The sequence below is a fragment of the Miscanthus floridulus genome, chromosome 7, assembly GCF_019320115.1.
Source record: "Miscanthus floridulus cultivar M001 chromosome 7, ASM1932011v1, whole genome shotgun sequence".
Classification (NCBI taxonomy): Eukaryota; Viridiplantae; Streptophyta; class Magnoliopsida; order Poales; family Poaceae; genus Miscanthus; species Miscanthus floridulus.
Genome location: NC_089586.1, coordinates 103,774,730 through 103,793,782, shown reverse-complemented (window position 1 = coordinate 103,793,782; position 19,053 = coordinate 103,774,730). Strand labels below are relative to the sequence as shown.

At 47.0% G+C, this 19,053-nt stretch overlaps 2 protein-coding genes across 4 annotated transcripts; one reads left to right on the top strand and one right to left on the bottom strand.

Moving 5' to 3' along the window:
* Positions 1 to 5,631: 5,631 nt before the first annotated feature.
* On the bottom strand, positions 5,632 to 8,961 carry LOC136464078 (uncharacterized). 3 transcript variants are annotated; one of them, XM_066463036.1, is made up of 13 exons: positions 8,754 to 8,961; positions 8,548 to 8,659; positions 8,313 to 8,425; positions 7,724 to 8,067; positions 7,495 to 7,570; positions 7,237 to 7,323; positions 6,986 to 7,066; positions 6,859 to 6,891; positions 6,598 to 6,651; positions 6,468 to 6,509; positions 6,280 to 6,358; positions 6,118 to 6,188; positions 5,632 to 6,034 (listed from the first exon to the last, which is right to left on the bottom strand). In XM_066463036.1, the coding sequence occupies exons 1-13, from the start codon at positions 8,916 to 8,918 to the stop codon at positions 5,948 to 5,950; spliced, it is 1,344 nt and encodes a 447-aa protein (XP_066319133.1). In that variant the 5' UTR covers positions 8,919 to 8,961; the 3' UTR covers positions 5,632 to 5,947. The 3 variants fall into 3 exon arrangements, with proteins under 3 accessions (XP_066319133.1, XP_066319134.1, XP_066319135.1); XM_066463037.1 differs by lacking the exon at positions 6,859 to 6,891; XM_066463038.1 differs by lacking the exons at positions 6,859 to 6,891; positions 6,986 to 7,066.
* Positions 8,962 to 14,940: 5,979 nt separating this feature from the next.
* Positions 14,941 to 15,544, top strand: LOC136464077 (uncharacterized). Its single transcript, XM_066463035.1, has one exon. The coding sequence runs from the start codon at positions 15,042 to 15,044 to the stop codon at positions 15,456 to 15,458; it is 417 nt and encodes a 138-aa protein (XP_066319132.1). The 5' UTR covers positions 14,941 to 15,041; the 3' UTR covers positions 15,459 to 15,544.
* Positions 15,545 to 19,053: the final 3,509 nt, after the last annotated feature.

Here is a 19,053-nt window from a genome sequence, read left to right as displayed (position 1 = left end):
CTGCTCCGGCTCCTCCTAACTTTAGGGAACCACCAAAATACATTTTTCAATGATCAAGTATTGGTTCGGGTTCTTTTTGACTGATTTCTGTCCATTCAACAATGAAGTCGGATAATGCTTGAGATTTGATTGCTGTTCTTGGTTTGAAGTCTAGGTTGAGAGCACCGAGTTCAACTACCCATTTTGATATCCGACCTGTTGCATCTTTGTTGCGTAGAATGTCTTGAAGTGGAAAATTGGTTACCACTGTAATCTTGTGTTCATGGAAATAATGTCTCAGCTTTCTTGATGATATCAACACAGCAAAAAGTAGTTTTTGCACGTGTGGGTATCTCACTTTTGATTCTGTTAGTACTTCGCTTATGTAATAGACTGGTCTCTGCACTTTGTAAGCGTGTCTGGGTTCTTCTCTCTCAACCACAATTGCTGTGCTGACAACGTTCTTGGTTGCTGTAATGTATAGCATCATGTCCTCTTTGCCTTTTGGTGGTGTCATTACTGGTGATGATGCTAGGTATTCTTTTAACTTTTGGAATGCTTCTTCTGCCTCTTCTGTCCATTCAAAATTTCCTACCTTTTTCAATAATTTGAAAAAAGGTAGCCCTTTTTCTCCAAGTTAGGAGATGAATCTGTTGAGTGCTGCCATGCATCCTGTAAGCTTCTGTATGTCTTTAACTTTCTTTGGAGGTTTCATATCCATGATGGCTCTAACCTGCTTTGTACTTGCTTCAATTCCTTGGTTGCTGACTAGAAATCCGAGTAGTTGTCCTGATGGGACCCCAAAAACACACTTTGTGGGGTTTAGCTTCCACTACCATGCTTTTAGATTCTTGAAAGTCTCCTTGAGGTCTTCTATCAATGATCTGGGTTCTTTTGTCTTGATTACCACATCGTCAATGTATGCTTCTGTGTTCCTTCTGACTTGATTCTCTAAACAAGTTTGAATTGCTCTTTGATATGTTGCTCATGCATTCTTTAGCCCAAAAGGCATTGATTTGTAGCAATATGCCCCAAATGGTGTAATGAACGATGTCTTGCTTTGGTCTTCTTCTCTTAGAGATATTTGATGATAGCCTGAATAGCAATCCAGAAAGGATAATAGAGCTGATCCTACTGTTGAGTCGATGATTTGATCAATCCTTGGAGGAACATATGGATCTTTTGAGCAATATTTGTTGAGATCTGTGTAGTCAATGCACATGCGCCATTCTTTTGAATTCTTCTTCTCAACTAGGACCGGGTTGGCAAGCCAATCCAGGTTGATTATTTCTCTGATGAATCCCACTGCCATGAGCTTGGTGATCTCTTTTTTGATTGCTGCTTTTCTGTCTGGAGCGAATCTTCATAGCTTCTGCTTAACGGGTTTGGACCCTTTGTTCACATCAATTATGTGCTCAACCAACTTTCTTGGGACCCCTAGCATGTCGGTCGGCTTCCAAGCGAAGATATCTTTGTTGTCCCAAAGAAAGTTGGTGAGCGCGAGTTCCTATTTGGGATCAAGATTTGCACTGATGATTGTTGTCTTCTCTGGGTCACCAGTCAACAAGTCAATAGTCTTGGTAGCGGCTTCTTTTGATGGTGCAAAGTTGCTTGGCTTCTTAGCCAGTATTTGAATCTCATCCGGGTTCATTTCGTTGGCTAGTATTGCAATCTCCTTTCCTTCCTTTATATCTTGTAATCTTTCGGATATTTGTACTGCTTGTACGTCGCAATCATGTGCTTTCTTTAGATCTCCTTTCAATGATAATACACCCTTTGTTGTTGGCATCTTGAGTAGTAGGTATGGATAGTGTGGCACTACCATGTATTTTGTTAAAGCTGGTCTCCCAAGTATTACGTGGTAGCATGATTCAAAGTCTGCAACTTCAAATTTGATGAATTCTGTCCGGTATTTGTCTGGTGTGCCAAAGGTGACTGGTAGGGTTATCTGTCCGAGTGGCATAGCTGCTCTACCGGGTACTATTCCATAGAATGGTGTGCTTATTGGTGTCATTAGTCCTTCACAATCCAGATTCATCCTTCTGAGAGTATCTGTGAAATTATGTTGAGCCCGGCTCCTCCGTCGATGAGTACTTTAGTTACTGCCACTCATGCGATAGTTGGACCCAGTACCAATGGGTAGCATCCTACGTTTGCTGCATTGGTCCATTGGTCTTCTCTTGTGAAGTGGATGGGGTACTCTGACCAATCTAGATACCTTGGGGTGGCTGGTTCAGCTGCCATGATGGCTATGTGAGCTAATTTCTCTTGCCTTTTACTTCGTGTGTTAGGAACTCCTGAGAATATTACTGCTAATTGGTGTTTGGGTTCTTGATAATCTCCTTCTGCTTTCTTTTCCTCCTTCTTGGATTCTTCTTGCTTTTGCTCCGAGTTGTTTTGATTCCTGTTTTCTCTCTTCATGAATTGCCGCTGAAAAGTGCTGCATTCAACTAACTTGTGTCTGGTTCCTGGGTGTACGTGACATGGCATGTTCTCTATGTTTTCCGGTGCTCTTCCTCGGTAGTTGTTGCTCTGATAGTTGCTATTACTGTTGTACCCGCTGTTGTTACTATTGTTGTTATTGTTGTAGTTGCCATTGTAATTGCCACCGTTGTTGTTGTCATTGTATCTTCTCTTGTTGTCTATGGTTGCCACCATGTTGTCCTGCCTCGGCCTTTTGTCTTGCTATCTATAATCAGGTCTTCTATTTTCTAGGTTGTCCCTAGCAAACCGATGCTGGGTTCATGGGTTCTCATTGAAATAGTCTTTGTATTGCCAGTTTGCTAAGATTCCTTCCGCAAAGGCTTCTATCACTTCTCTATCGGTAATGTCGTGGACTTGAGCCCTGAATTCTCCGAATCTTCTATAGTATTCCCTTAGACTTTCTCTTCTCCTTTGCCTTACTCCTTTCAACTCGGCTGCGGTCATTGGATGGGTAATAATGCCTGCAAAGTTGTTGCAGAAAGCTTCTTGCAAGTCTTCCCAATATCTGATTGATCTTGGCCTCAATTTGTCAAACCATTGTAGTGGCATTGCTTCGAGGGCCATTGGGAAAAATAGAGCCTTGATGTCGTCATCTCCTCCGGCTAACTCAATAGATTGGGAATAAACTCTTAGCCATTGTCTTGGTTCTACTTTGCCATCGTACTTGGAATGATTTGCTGGTTTAAATTTATGTGGTAGTTTCAATGTTTGTAGTCTTCCTGCGAAACAAGAGAATCTGTCGTATGGTTCCGTTCTTTCGTAGTCTGGCGATCTTGCCCTTCTGTAATAAGACCTGTCTTCTTTAAACTCGGACTCTCCGTAGTCATCTTCTTTGTCAAATCTTCTTGATATTTCTTGGTAGTGTTGGCTCAATTCTGGTTTGCCTCTTTCTTGTTGCTTTAAGTAATGTTCCTGCCTTCCATTAACATCAGCACTCTCTACTGGTCCTAGCCTTTGAAAGCTTGATTTTTTGGGTGGTTGCTCTCCTTGTGGCTCCTGTGGAACTTCTTCGCCGGGTTGTTTTTCTGATCCCCCGACTTCTTTCTTCTGATTTTCCTTTGTTTTTCCGTTATTCGTGAGGGTGTGCAACTCCTTTGTTAATTCTTCAATTCTTTCCCTTTTTATATTTTTTGCGGCTTCTCTTTCCGCCTTCTTTCTGTTGTATTCCGTTAGTTCCGCCTTGTACTTATTCCAGATTTGCTTGCTTTGTTTAGCCATGTTCCTTCTTCCAGCCTTCAATTTATTCTTCTTTAGTCTTGCTAGCCTTTGCTCATCATTTTCGTTGTTGTCGCTTTTCTCATCCGGCGAGATGTTGCCTTCTGATTCGTCTGAAGATCTTATATCTGGTATCTGTGGTGGTTCCAAAGGTTGTTCTAACTGCTCCACCATGTATACAGTGTACCTCTTCCGAGCTCTTCTTATACGGTACTTCATCCTTCGTTTGGTTGAGTTGTCGGTAGTTTCTGAGCTGGATCCGAGTTCTTTTCCCTCTTGATAAGGTAGTTCTTCAGTGTACGTGCTAGTCTGGGCTTTGCTTGAGGTGAAAGAACCCGGCCAATGCACCACACAGTCTTGTGGGGTAACTGTCATGATCATCCCTTCTTGTGCTCCCTCCAGGAGTATTTTTCTTGCTGAGTTCATCTTGTCTTGGGTAAAGTGTTGGTAGATTGATGCCGTGTTGTATAGTCCGCATGTTCTCGAGTTCTTTTTGGAGTCGTACGGGTTGTACTCCTTCATGATTGTTGTTGCGTCTCCGAGTCCAATTAGGCTTGGCTCTTTCGCTGTGAAGATTGTCTTGGAGTCAGGTTGTATCTCTTTCTCAGAGTCGGTTTCGTATCTTCTTTCTTCTTCATTCCGAGTTGGATCCGAAGTTGAAAGTTTCGTCATCTTCTCGGCGAGTTCATATTCAACTTTGTCGTCGAGTTCTTTTTCTTCTCAGAGACGGGTACGTAGCTTGCCGTCGCCGTCAGCCTCACAGATCCAGGATCCGAAGACGAAGGTTGTTCCCGTCGGAAAAGCCATCTTGAGGTCGAGGTCCGCCGAGCTCTCGAGAAAAAAATCATCGAAAGCCCCTACCTGGCGCGCCAGCTGTCGATGTTTTACCACCGATAGCCTGCCACGGGGGTACCTGGGACAGTTGTTCGGGCTTCGGCGAATAGTGGAACTCGGCGGTTACGCAAAGAGACTCACGATTTATACTGGTTCAGGCCCTCGACTTGGTCGAGTAATAACCTTACGTCCAGTTCGGTGTTAGCCTGTTTGCGTCGTATTGCTTTGAGTCTTGGGTGTGTTCCGTCCTTTACAAGGGATATCCTCACTAGCCCTTTATAGTCCAGGTGCTGAGAGGAGTTGTTTGTGTTATACTCGGATACAAGGTCAGAGTCCTAAGCTATGCTTCGGGCGCCTTTTCTTGTATAGTCCGAATTAAAGTTTTGGTCTTGCACGTTGCTTTGCTCCGTGTTCTTCTTGGCGATTGGGCTGTGGGCCTTGTTACCAAGGTCCACTTTCCTATAGTACGGTCTATGGGGGGCCCGTAGGGTTCCCCATCGACAAAGACAAGCTCCTGGGAAGGATAGTGCTGGATTATTTCTTTTCAAGGTTTATAGAACATAAAGAGCTATTAAAGGTCCAGTAGAAGGTAGCCTAGTCCGACATTGCGTCTTTCCCCGCTTGCGCAGATTTGAGAAAAATAGGGCGAAGCAATTGCCTCTTTCCTCTGAGTCCTGCCTTGTTTCAATAACCGTACCTGCTTTCTTAAGTCTTACTTTCCAACGGATATTCGTAACCATAGCTTTCTTTGGCGGAAGGCACACTACTTCTCTTCTTTCGCCTACTTGTTTTCCTGCTTGCTAAGCTGCTTGTGTTGTTCGCCTCGGCCCTGCTTCCTTTCCGTAGTGACAGAAGTGAAGCAGGCCCTCGTTAAACAAATCCACCTTTCCCGAAGGAGTCAAGCCTTTATTTTAAAGTTATATCTATAATACATACAAAGCAAAACTTAAAAGGATGACCTATAAAGGAGGAACATGTTCTACATATTTAACTGGAAAAGCAACTTAACTGCATACTCAAATTATTAGTGGATAATGTAAATTACCTCTACTGAGAGGACAGAAACACTAATTCATCACTAATCCGAAGAAATGAAGCATCATGCAAAAGACACAATAATTCAGTTACTTCCTTTTTTTTTGCAAATAATTCAATTACTTTCTACTAGGAGCATATTTACAAACGACTGAACTTGCTCGATGGCACGGGAATTGTCAATTTTGCAATGCTCGGCATTTCAGTGAAGGATAAAATGCCTAGTTGCATAGGACAATTCCTTCTCTTTCAACATACGAAATCGAGCATGTTTCTCTAGCAGTTTCTGTCATTATACCTTTTATTTTTGCTTCAAGTCATGTTTTTTCCATCCTGTCCTTTTCTGTCTATGTACTTGGGCAGAATAAAAAACAGTAGGTGGCACTATTACTATATTCTATCATGCTTGCTCATGCTGAACTGTGGTCTTCTTGCACATATTAGATTGAGCTCCACGCATCCTCAAACTGATAATAAACGCAATGAGCTGCAAAATATACAAAGCCGTTAGTACTACATGTCAAATTTACATTGAACAAAATTGCAGAACATTTTCCATTGAAGACTTACAGTGCAAAAGCCAGCACACAAAATACTGAAACCTTTGAAGTTGAAGGGCTCTGTTTCAGAGAGAAACCATGCTGGCACAACAAAGCAAGATGAGGCTTCTGCCAGCTATAACTCGCTAAAGAAATACTTGTTATTCTCTCTAATTCTATAACAAATGCTTACCAGTTAAGGGAGTGAAGATGAGGGGACCTAATATGCTTGCAAAAGAACTAATCCCAGATATACATCCTTGAGCAATTCCCTAGAAGGCAACACCACAACATAGATTTGGCAGGCAAAACACAGTAGTGTCAACTGTCAGGTAATATATGGCGAATCATGAGTTCACTGTTATCAGAAAATCAAATTACCTGCTCATTTGATCCGACACTTTTTGATACATTGGTTCTTATCTATAAAAATTGAAAGCACCATCAAGATTTTTTGTAGTCTCACATAAGGTAAAGGAATTATAAAAATGGCCAGCTAACAGTTGCTTACAGATGGGTAAACAAAAGCACTCAAAATTATAAATGCTGCTGCAAAATAAGGTACCTGCAAGATGATTAGGAAATAGTTAAGAAAGAAATGAATTGAGATGCTCAACAGAAGATTGGCATTAGTTCTAAACACTTGGAACACAGTGCTGGACTATGAAGCTAGCACACTTTTACAGGTTTACATATGGAGTCATGTCACTGGGACAGGAATATCATCTCAAACGTGACCATTTAAAGAAATTGTTAAGTGCAAAGAAAGTACCCAGTATGACCATGCAATGCCATACAAGAAAACCTGCAAATATTTGATAATTTATTCATTTAGCCAAAAAATCAAAGAATCTTCTGATTACTAATCATTGAATAAATGTCTTGCTGAAAGCTATTACATGAGTACATCCACCAAGCAGCCCAACAATAAGCAATATCTCTTCACCCAGAATCGGAGCCAAGATAGGCATTACAGTGAGCTGAAAACATTAAGTGTGAGAAAAATGAATTGCATCTCCAGAATGAATGAATACTACTGGAGCCTTGAAATGACTGAAATGAAAATTCGATTCTATAGCTTCCATATAACTAAAATTCAAGGGCGCAATTCTAAAATCACGTAACATTTCTTTTATCGTGGTTTTGGTACCTGTGATAGCATTCCGGCAGCACCGGCGATTAGAAGTAGATTAGCATACTCATTTTTGCTGTAACCGAATTGTGCCTTCAGGTAGTACTGCATAGGATTCAACCATAGATAAGCATATAAATCATGGCTAGTGGGTGCAACTGATAAAAAATAATACAATTCTAAAGTTGGCGATAAACTCCTGCTACGCACTGAACAACAGTATGCAGGGACACAATAATTTTACTCCAACAAATTATCAGATAGGAGAATTGATACCAGCAATGCAGTCTGAAGCCCATTTTCACCTAGACTGTAAAAGAAAGTGACGATTGCTGCCCCTGACATGGCCAAACTACAGGGAGAAGTAAACCATACATCAGTAGATTACTCAGAAACTCCAAAGTAATTTGTAAACGTATTTGTCAGTTGAAACGATCCTCTAGAGAGCAGTCACAAACTCACAAGCCATAACTCACAAAAACTATTATAAACCAAGGGATTTCACCTGCCAGTAAGAAGCGCGACCATGTCGGATAGAGACGGCAGCCCGCTCTTATGCGGTGGCAGACGAGGCGAGAGCTCTTCATCGGAGGATGATGTGGAAGAGGTGCAGGACGAATCCTGGATTAGCGGATCGCAGGCTTCGTCAGCGCAGGAGACGCCGCCTGCGTCGGGGAGGAAGGCCCTGAGGTAGAGCGCTGACGCCACGGCCACGGCGGCGGCGACCTGGAAGGTGGATGCAGTTGGGAGGAAGCGCGCGGTCAAGGTCCCCGACACGAACCCGGCTGCCGACACGCCGGAGAGGAGACCGAACGCTGCCGCGCGACGCCTGGGGCCCACGTGGTCAGCCTGCGTCCACACACTCGACCTGGTCAAGGACTCGTCGTTTGTTCCATCACTTTTGCTAAACTGACACGTGGGCCCTAGAGCCCAAAAAAACAGTTCTCGTGGCTTGTTTTTAGATAGGGTTTTTTTCTAGCTTATTATTTTTCCTTGTCCTACGGTTTATCGTTTACAGTGGCAGTGTTTTATTTTTACGTTTCTTGGCAATACACATTACGTGACTTGGGTTGTTGCAGTCCGTAGTTTTTTACCACATAGGCAAGGCAGAGACAGTGCATGGTGCCCTCGCAGAAGATCCCGGCGATGATCTTGGCCACGTAGTACACGTAGAAGTACACCTCCGAGCGGCTGCATGCCAGTATGACTGCCAAAAACAAAGGTGAAACTTCTCCAAATCTGAGCAGACGCCGCATGATTTTTCTTTTTCATCAGAAAAACATGGCCATGGCCAGGTCAGGCCATGCTGCAACTGCAAGCTCCACTTACACAGCGGTGCGACGGCCACGGTCACCGGCAGCGTCATCAGCGCCTTCCGGCCGTACCTGTCGGACAGGTTGCCGACGATGGGGGTGACCACGAGCGCCCCCAGCCCGGTGACCTGCATTGGCCGTCCAGAACGGCGCCGGCCAATGTCACGGATCCTGGCATTATTAGCCGCTCGAACTGAAGCACGCATGGCGAATAATGCTCACTGCGTTCTGGAAGCCGCTGAGGTAGATGGCGACGGAGCACTCGTCTCGGCCGGGGCAGACGGCCTCCATGGTGACGTCGGTGACCGCCGGGATCACCATGAAGGAGGCGAAGTGGAACAGGAAGGTCACCACGAACAGGTGCCCCAGCCCCGCCAAGTCCTTCATCTTTGCTAGTGCAGACTGCAGAGAGCACTGAGCTGAGGTGATAGTAAAATTGCATGCGTTTATTATGTCACTCTGTTCCGGTCTCTTATACCCTCACAGACGCAGGCGGGGGACGCCACGCTGTCGCTGCGGCTAATGACCAAGTAATACAACGCTTCCAAGTAACGGCACGGGTCTCACATCAGCACTTGAATTCACCGTTGCTTAGGGCGTTGGTCTCCTGCCTGATCCCCATCAGTAAAAGGCGACACCGCCGGTTGCCGGATTCGCGCGGCGTGCCCGAACGAGCCAAGCAGCCCACTTGTAACCGCGGCCCTGTTTGTTACAGCGTCTGTCACCGGACCGGAGTGTGTGTGGCGCCGTTTGTATGGGCGTGGCGCCGCGATGGCGACGGGGCGAACGGAGCTCCGGACTTCCAGTGCCTTGTACGCATGGGGCATCGACAGTGCGGGCGCGTCTTGGAGTGCACTCCACCCCACTCGCCGGAAGATGATTGGATCCCCGGTGGCTTGCTGTTGCTGCCCCCGAATTCCTGACGGAATGGAAGGGTGCAGTGGCGCGGTCGGATCTGCTTCACCGGGCTGGCCGCTGGGTGACCTTTGCTCTTGCTTTCGGGAAATGCTGATGAAGTGCCCAGTGATGAGGGATGAGCCCTGTCGCGGCCCCTGTGCACGCAGACGCAGCACGCTCTCGTCGGTTGCGCTCGAGCCGACCTAATTTTGTCCGGTGCTAGGACTAGGAGCAGGTTGCTTGTTCAGTGGGGGAAGCCGCTTTCATCAGGTTTAAGAGATTGATGCCGTGTCACGTGGAGACTTGCGCAGTAGTTTCACATGCTGTTCTTATGAGTGGGCTGGGTTTTCCATTTATTCTCCTGCTGCCTGATCGAGGGGAATCTGAATGTTTTGTTTTGTGCTCTAGGCGGAGAATGGCCAGCTCAGGGATTTTGCTGCAATTACTTTTGGACAGCTTATAAAGGGCCTGTTTGAATACACGGAAGATTTTGGCATTCTGATAAAAAAAAATCTGTGCATCATCCAAACGGGAGAGATAGTAGGCTAGATTCTCGAAGTCACATCTCTGAAAGTCTGAAAATCTCAGAATCCCTTACATGGTAGATAATCTGGATTTTTTAGAATCCCAGGTCATCGAAACGGCACCTAAGTACACATCTGGGAGTACATTGTTATAGAAGAAGTACGCAACTGTGCATGCAAAAAAAATAGCGAGACATGCTCGAGTTTTTCAGATGCCGAAGGATCATTGCTGAACGAAATTGAATTCACAAGTTCTTTCCCCGTTTTGGATGGAGGCTTGTAGTTTTTTTTTTTTTTTTTTTGATAAGTTATAGATTTCTTATAACAGAAGACGATTCGTCAGGGAAAAACAACGGACTGGGCCTTGTAATGTTAGATGGACTTCCTGACCGTCGGGGACAGCCTTCGAGTGGATCGTAAAACCTGGGCCTCAGAGATGATAGCCCAACCTCAAATGGGCTTCTCCTACAGAAATTAACCGCCGCGGCGCCGCAGAAACAGCGCAATGATATATGGACTTCTAATCCGTGCGTGGAGACGCATACATTCCCATGTTCATTTTCTTCTTATTTTGTTGAGGTCAATGACTGTAACGTGTCAAATGCTAAGCTAGCCAGCCTGTTGTCTGTACGAACAAACGATGCTTAATCTTCGGTGGAACTACTGTAGAATAACTTATTCTCTGGCCACTTTAAGTTACGATAGTTACTATGCTAATTTACGAGACTACAGTAACTCCTTACTAAGTGATTTACTATAACATTATGGTAAATATCACCATGAGTTGTATTAACACGAGTATCGTAAATACATATTTATGTTATCGTAAATTGATAGAAACATTATCATAAATCGCTATAGAAGCTGCAGAATATATATATAATCTGCTAGCTAGCCGTCAACACGACAACACCGATACCATTATCCCAGGAGGGCTAGGCCCATTCTCGGTCATCATATTTTAAGAGAAGCAGCCTCATCTACAGCAGACTACGAACGTTATCCCTGCAAAATTATAATTTCTCCACGACTGGACAGCAGTGGGCCGGTTGAGAATAATATTCGTCCAAGGAATGAAATATGAAACGATCGAACGCGTTGTCCCGCTCATCTAGCTCTAGCCGGCCACCACCGGCCCGTACGTACTGCCTCGCCTGATGATGGGGTCGCTCGTGCTCCGCACCGGCCGGCTAGCATCCACCGGAATACTGGATCGAGATGGAGAGCACCGAGTGCTCAACGCCCGTGGCCGTGTGGACGTGTGGTACGTATCTACATTTCTCCCCGTTCTTGACTGCACTGTGTTAAATGTTCTCTTTGCGTACTTGGACACAGTTCGACGTGAGTGACCGACCCCACACCAGTAGAGAACATACTTTGATCCTCGGTTAAAATGGGCTCTAGTCCTGAAATTTTTTGCGCCCGGGACTAGAGATACCTTTAGTCCCGGTTGGTGGCTCCAACCGGGACTAAAGGTCCCTGCCCAACGGCTACTGCGCCAGACAGAGGTGGCAGGGACCTTTAGTCCCGGTTGGAGCCACCAACCGGGACTAAAGGTATACTTTTACTCCCGGTTGGTGGCTCCAACCGGGAGTAAAGGTCTACTCCCGGGCCGTAGCTGCGCCCCGGGTTGGAAAGTTACCTTTAGTCCCGGTTGGAGCCACCAACCGAGACTAAAGGTCCCCTTTATATCCCGGCCGTCTCCTTCTTCCTCCCCGAGCCCGAGCTCAGCACATTTTAAAGTTCACTGCACTAGTGTTCTTGCTTCCTCCCTCCCTCCATTGTTCATCCATTCATTCTTCGATTCCTCCGTCGATTTCTTCGATTCCTCCGTCGATTCTTCAGTTGTAAAGGTTACCAATCTCATACTCTCATTTTTCACCATTGTCTTATCTCATTTTGTTCACTATATATATATGGTTCTTTATTGTGGTTTTTTTTTTATTTGTAAGCAATTTGAGCTCAAAATCACTTCAAGCTTGCATATTTACATGAAAGAATGTTAAAGTAGCTAGTTGAACTTGTGGACCGTGTTCATCTCGGCGACCATGTTCTCTGCCGAGCGGTAACGGACGTCAAGGAGGAGCTTTGATTCTACGAGGGAGAGCGACAACGGTCGTGGAAGACCGTGTTCCCTTCCTCGTAGAATCGGAGCTCTTCCGTGGCCAAGTACGGTGCCGTCCGGTGGAGAAATGCTCGTCGAGATGATCACGTAAGCAAGTTCAACTAGTACGGATGGTTATTTATTCACATGTCTCGATATCGTCGCAGTAGTCTGTCAATCACCGTACCCAAACGTAGTATATATATAAATATAAACTTAGAAAATAGTTAGAAAATTATAGAAAATCCGTACTAGTTGAACTTGCGGACCGTGTTCAGCTCGGTGAGCATGTTCTCTGTCGAACGGTAACGGACATCAAGGAGGAGCTTTGATTCTACGAGGGAGAGCGACAACGGTTGTGGAAGACCGTGTTCCCTTCCTCGTAGAATCGGAGCTCTTCCTTGACCAAGTACGGTGCCGTCCGGTGGAGAAATGCTCGCCGAGATGATCACGTAAGCAAGGTCAACTAGTACGGATGGTTATTTATTAAAACATGTTTTTGAGCTATAATGTATTAAAAAATGAGTATAGAGATATAGATAATTTTATAGTTTCTTAATTTTATTTGTTTATAAAATGAGAAATTTATAGTGTATTAAAAAATGAGTATAGAGAGTAGATGGCAACTGCTTCATTGTTTAGAGACATAGATAATTTTATAGTTCCTTAATTTTATTTGTTTATAAAATGAGAAATTTATAGTGTATTAAAAAATGAGTATAGAGAGTAGATGGCAACTGCTTCCGGGTCCTCGGCCTCTCATGGGTTTCCAAAGTAACTTAGGCCGGGCCTCCCTCTCATTCCATGCGGCAAGTGGCGTGATGAGACGAAGATTGTGATGGAGTACCGAGTGAAGAAGGAGGGTCCCAACAAGGATCGTATCTTCTACAAGTGTCCGGATCGCAATGTGAGTTATTTTATCGTATTTAATGATTATGGTTAGTTTATACCTATTTTCATGATGGTTGGATGACAAATCTTTTTCTCGTAAAGTGGTGTCTGAGGCAGGAACAGGGGAACAACTATTGTGGTTACTATGTTTGCAAGTTTATCAAGGTGGTCTCCCAAAAAACTCCTACAAAGAGACTCAAAGTACGTTAAAAATACACTATATATTCATTTAATTATTATTATTGATTGTGTTACTATGTCTTTATATATATATATATATGTACATATATTAATTTATTTTCCTTTAATTCAAACCTGTAGGCTCGATGGTTGGAGGAAAAGGTCATACGGCAAGACCAAATCAAAGCAATTCAAGAGTCTATAGCCGGATTTTTTAATGAGCAGGGTCATCGATTCCAAGGACGAGTTCTACTTCGACCCAACACTGCCGTGGAAGCCAAGCTAGAGGATGAGAGGAAACTTGTTATATCACAACAACTGTAATGCAATCTTTTGTAATATATGCACATGAAATAATATAATGTAAAATACACATATGCATGCATGCATGTAAATATATATATGATGCATGCATATATATATATATATATATATATGCTTGAATTATGTGATTTAATACGTTCATTGTGCTTGAACCGAAACATACTATACGCACGTATAAATGTATAATTAGCAGCGTACAATACGACTTCAAAAACCTATTTTGAAAAGAAAACAAAAAATGAAAAGAAAAGAAAAAAGAAAAAAACCTTTAGTCCCGGTTCATATTACCAACCGGGACTAAAGGTGCCGGCCATCGTGACATGTCAGGAGGCACCTTTAGTTCCGGTTGGTGTTACCCACCGGGACTATATGTCCTCCTTTAGTCCCGGTTCCTGACCCGGGACTAAAGAACCCCTTTAGTCTCGAATGCTTGCTCCCGGATGAGGAATCGGGACTAGAGGAGGTTCTCCACCAGAAGTAAAGCTCTGTTCTCTACCAGTGCCAGTCAGTCCGATCCATCAACCACTAAAACTAAACGGAGTAATACTACACTACTAACTGCAACGAGCTCCTGCAGATAATTAAGTGTAGGTATGCGTCTGTCACAATCAATATTCAACAATGCCTGCTTGCTTTGGCCTCTGTGTCTGTCGATCGATCGTTTCAGCTCGGGGCTCTCGTCTCTTTTCCCAGCACATACTACAGCCATACAAACCCACACAGCAGCAGCATTAACGTTACCCTGCTCGTACGTGTCGTACGTAACAGAGCAGTACTATTATACGACCATGGCAGGTTGGCATCTAAGCACAACGTTGGCAGATTGGCATCTAAGCACAACGTTCAGAGAGGCAGGCCGTAAACGATCGTATACGATCGTGGATTATAAGCTGGAATAGTATTTTTCTCTTACACCAAACCAGCCAACAGTAAATAATCCACGATCCAGCTCAGCCAGCCGAACAGGCTGTGTACATACATCAAATAATCACTTCTGCAATTGTAGGCATAGGAAGGGAAGAGAGAGAGAGATCTGGTAATCATACCATAAAAGCTATATATGCTTCTGTCCTGTGGGATGCATCATAGTGCTAGCGTTTTTGCTCGCGAGATGGCACATGAGTCTGACGGGAAATCCAGATCAGACCCGCAGGGACGACGCACTGGTGCTAGTCTTCAGAAATTCTCCCAGTGGCATGTGACGCGTGGGGCCCGCCGACTGCCCATGCATCGTCCGTAGGGTTCGAGTTTGACACGCTGCAGCAAGTACCATTAGTACATCTGTATATATCCGCAGTATTTAAACAACCGATCGAACTAACTAATCCCGTGGAAAATGGGAAAAAGATTCCACCTGTTGCGTCCCTTTCCGATCTTTACATAGACAGTCACCTCTGATCTGTCTCACTCGTAAACCCCTCTTCCCTCTATATAAAAACCCTAGCTTTGGACACGCACAGGGTGTTACATATATTCGTCCCTTGTTCTCTAGCTACTGGCGTTACAACAACTAGAGACCAGGAGGAGTCGAGGAGAGAGCTTAGCTGAGGAAGCAAGAGCGAGAGGCAAACAGATCATCAGATCGGATCCATGGAGCTGGAGGCTGCTGCCGCGCCGGCGACGTGTAGCAGGAGGGACGGGCGGAAGCTGGTGAGGTGCCCGCGGCTGCATTTGGACACCAAGACGGTCACGGCCATCGAGCAGTCTACGGGGGAGAGCGTCGGCGCCGACGCCGTGGCCGTGGCCGACGAGGGCGGCGCGGGTGCGATGCGCGTCAAGATCGTGCTCAGCAAGCAGCAGCTGAAGCAGGTGGCAGCGGCCGTCGCCGCCGGGGGCGGCGGCGCCTTCGCCGCGCTGCCGCCGGCGCTGGAGCAGCTCGTCAAAGCGCTGAAGCGCCAGCACGCCAAGAAGCAGCAGGCCGCGGCCGCCGACGTGGTGGCTGCGGCCGGAAGGCGCCGGGGCCGCTGGTCGCCGGCGCTGCAGAGCATCCCGGAGGAATGCTTTTAGCTAGCTACTAGGCGTGCGTGCGTACGTATGTGTAGTACTCTGCATTCTACCATCTGCTGCTGGTTGTATAGCTAGACTTTCGCCAAATTTTCGGGCTCTTCTTCCTGGGTCGTCGCAACCTGCCGATCGATTGGGCCAAAATGAGCGCCCGATGGGTTGCATCCCAAATTTGAAATGTCACATATTTTAATCTGGCATTTGCCATTTGGATCCGTCGATCCAAAAAAAATTGCCCACTGTTTCCGAGATCATGTACATATCTTTGATTCGATCAATAAAGGGACAATGAACTGGGAAAAGGAACCATAGCAGCGTGTCAAGTCTCTTTCTTTGCCGTCAAGTTGTTGTCCTGCTCCATGTGTGTGGCAGTGATGAATAGTGATGTACGTAGCAGATGCTTGCCCTGCTGGCTGCTTGCGGGGAATGAGAAATGGCCAAATGGTTGCCAGCCAGGCCACAAGATTCCTCTTAAGCAGCAGTGTAGTACGATAAGATCTATGTACACGAGAGGGTTACAGTTGTGGTTTATGCATGACCAGAAGGGAGCAATTAGTACACCGCCATGGCCTACTGGGTGGCCTGTGCTGTGCATCATCATTTGCCAATGTCTAATCAGCTTTAGGCCCGTTCGTTTCTTTTATAATTCGTTTTTTTCAGCTTGTTTTTTTAGTGAACAGTGTTTTTTCTCTCACAACAAATTATCGGGAACAGTGTTTTGGCTTGTTTTTTCAGTGAAGCGAACGGAGCCTCAGTGCCCAGTGGATCGGATCGGATGAGAGTTTGCTTGAGCTTGCACAGAGACAAGTCAAGGCAATGCAGCGGCTTGACGCTGCTGCTCATCGCTCGGACGATGTAAAAAGTGAGGTTTTTCTCTCCCAACAATAGAGTACGGGCGAGACAAGGTTAACTGTGGAAACACAAGAGAAACCAAGGAGCAGCAGCAGAGGCTCTCAAGCTGTGCAAACTTTTTGAAGCACAGCCTGGTCCTACGTACCGGGTGTGCGTTCAGCGGCCAGCTGCTATGTTCGGCTGGCCGGAAAAACAACGGATACGGATGCCGATTTACTGTGAGAGTTATTTTGCTGAAAAGGTACTGTTGATAAATTCAAACGAACAGGACCACTTATAGGAAAAAGTTTTTACAGTATTTATGCTATCGATAACACCGAATGTATTGCCGTCCTGCTCAGAGAGTTACTCCTCCAAAGTAGAAGAGTCAAATAAAATAGATTCTGTTAACTTTTCTTATAATATTATCATTTGCTAAAACATCAATATTGTCTCATAGTCACTTTGAATACGAATCTATTGATGCACATTTTATGTCATAATAAACTTATAAACAACTTAAATAGTTGTTGACCAGTGTCGGGTACCTTAGAACGGGGTACCCCAAGCAAATATCAAGTGGGTCGCTAAAGTCCCATCTAAAAAATAAAACTAGAAGGTAAGCCGTGGGCCCCTCATCCGCCGCAACCAAGCCCACGGGGTCCTCCTCCTCCTCGCCTCGAGCCTCGAGCAGGAGGTCTCGGCATCCTGACACAAAATCCGCCTCGCGCGAGGCTCTCCAGGGAAGGCCTCGACAGGGAACGCCGTCTCCGTCTCCCCCGAGGCTCTCCACGGAAGGCCTCGGCAGGGGGTGCATTCTCCGTATCGCGCGAGGCGTCTCGCGCGAGGCCTCGGCAAGGAGCCCGATCTCCGTCTCGCGCGAGGCCTCATTCTCCGTGTCGCTCGAGGCCGGGTCGTCCGCAGCCCGTCACCCCACGCCTCGACCGACCTTCCAGACAGCGCGTCATGTCTCATTAATGCTTCAACCACTCCCGCAATCTCAGCCAGACGATGGCTCAACGCCACAGAATGGCCGACGGGACCCGAGGTCGCATCAGCGCCATACCGGCCGGGACAGGGCACGGCGGGGAATACCGGTCACTGTGTCCTAACGTTGTGCCCACGATCAGCGCCATACCGACTGGGACAGGGTACGGCGGGGATTACCGGCCACTGTGTCCTAACGCTGTGCCCACGATCAGCCGCCCACTCGAGGCCTCGGCACTGTACACCAAGGTCTCGGCTATCTTGGGGTTTGCGCCTGCCGAGACCCCTCCACCGTGGTGCAGCCTCGGCACCGACCAAGTCTCGGCCTCGCGCACAGTCCGTCCACAGTGGCCTGCACGTTCACCGCCGCACCCACTCCGAGGCAGTCCCGGGGCTCCCACGACGCACAGGATCTGATGGGACGACCACGCCGCCCCAGTGCTCCAAGGACGGACCACTCCGACAACCACGCCGCCACAGGAACAGGCTACAGGGCCCGGACACGCCGCCTCTGTTCACACGACACCGTATAGTTAGCTCATGTACCATCCTTGTCCTCCCTTCAGGCTATAAAAGGAGAGGACTTGGGCCATTTTAGGGGGGACCTGGTAATACACTCACGCACACAACCCGGCCGCTGAAGAGCAACATCTCAGACGGTCCACCCGACACCTTGCCGAGACCTGGGACTAGTTCCCTCTCTCCCCTAGCTTGTAACCCCCTACTACGAGCACTTCGGTGCAAGGAATACAAGATCGACCTCTCAGACTGGACGTAGGGCCTCGATTGCCTGAACCAGTATAAACCTTGTGTCTCTTTGCATCACCATCCGGAATTGGGAGCACGCAGAACAAATTCACTGGTTGGTTGAGGACCCCCCGGTCCAAAACACCGACAGTTGGCGCGCCAGGTAGGGGCCTCTGCGTGTCAGTTTCGTCATCCTAACAAGTTCCGGATGGCAGACCCCATACGACCACTACATCTTGGCACGATGATCTGGTTCGGGAGCCTAGAGTTCATGTCTCTAGGATGCGAGTACGACATGGTACTCCTCACGCCCCGAGCCCCGCCGACCGACGTCGACATCACGCACCGGCAGCCCAGGCGCAGACGGCGCCCGGGCGGCCGCTCTCATCACGCTCGCCAGGCGCAACGCGGGCAAGACCACCCCGACACCGCGTGAGCTCATGGTGGCGCACCGCGTTCTGCCGGCACCCCATGTCCAGCTGTTGGCACAAGGTCCCTGGTTGGGGACCTGACTTGCCTGAGCATGGACATGGGCGAAACGCCGGCGGCATGCGGCGACGCCTCGTCGGTATCCCATGCCCGGCTGTTGGTTCAGAGTCCCTGGTTGGGGACCTGTCTAGCTTAAGCCTGGGCAGGGGAAAGACGCCGGTGGCGCGGAGCGACGTCCTGCCGTCAAGCTCTGCCCTGCCACCTCCTGAGGAGCCGAGTTCTGTCATCACCCCATTCGACATGTACTACTATGTGACTATGCCATTCAGTCTCAGAAATGCAGGGGCCACGTACCAGCGGTGCACCACCTAGGTCTTGGACGAGCACATCGGACGAACCGTCGAGGCCGGCGTGGACGACATTAAGGACAAGTCCAGGAAGGCCAGTGACCTCATCGACGACTTGGAAGTTGGTGGCCCGCCCAAGTACTAAAGCACGGGACCTACAAGCTAGCCTACGAGAAAGGCGAAATCCTCACCAACACTTGGAACATAGAACAGATACGTTGCTTCTACCCTTAAATTCCCAAGCGTCATGCAATTTT

What these genes read in the sequence shown, in the direction of transcription:
- LOC136464078 (XM_066463036.1), bottom strand. Translation starts at nt 8,918, where the DNA reads ATGAAGGACTTGGCGGGGCTGGGGCACCTGTTCGTGGTGACCTTCCTG. An exon ending in CTGCCGGAATGCTATCACAG is followed by an intron (nt 7,067 to 7,236) that starts GTACCAAAACCA and finishes TAATGTTTTCAG; the next exon opens with CTCACTGTAATGCCTATCTT. An exon ending in GCATTGCATGGTCATACTGG is followed by an intron (nt 6,652 to 6,858) that starts GTACTTTCTTTG and finishes ATCATCTTGCAG; the next exon opens with GTACCTTATTTTGCAGCAGC.
- LOC136464077 (XM_066463035.1), top strand. Translation starts at nt 15,042, where the DNA reads ATGGAGCTGGAGGCTGCTGCCGCGCCGGCGACGTGTAGCAGGAGGGAC.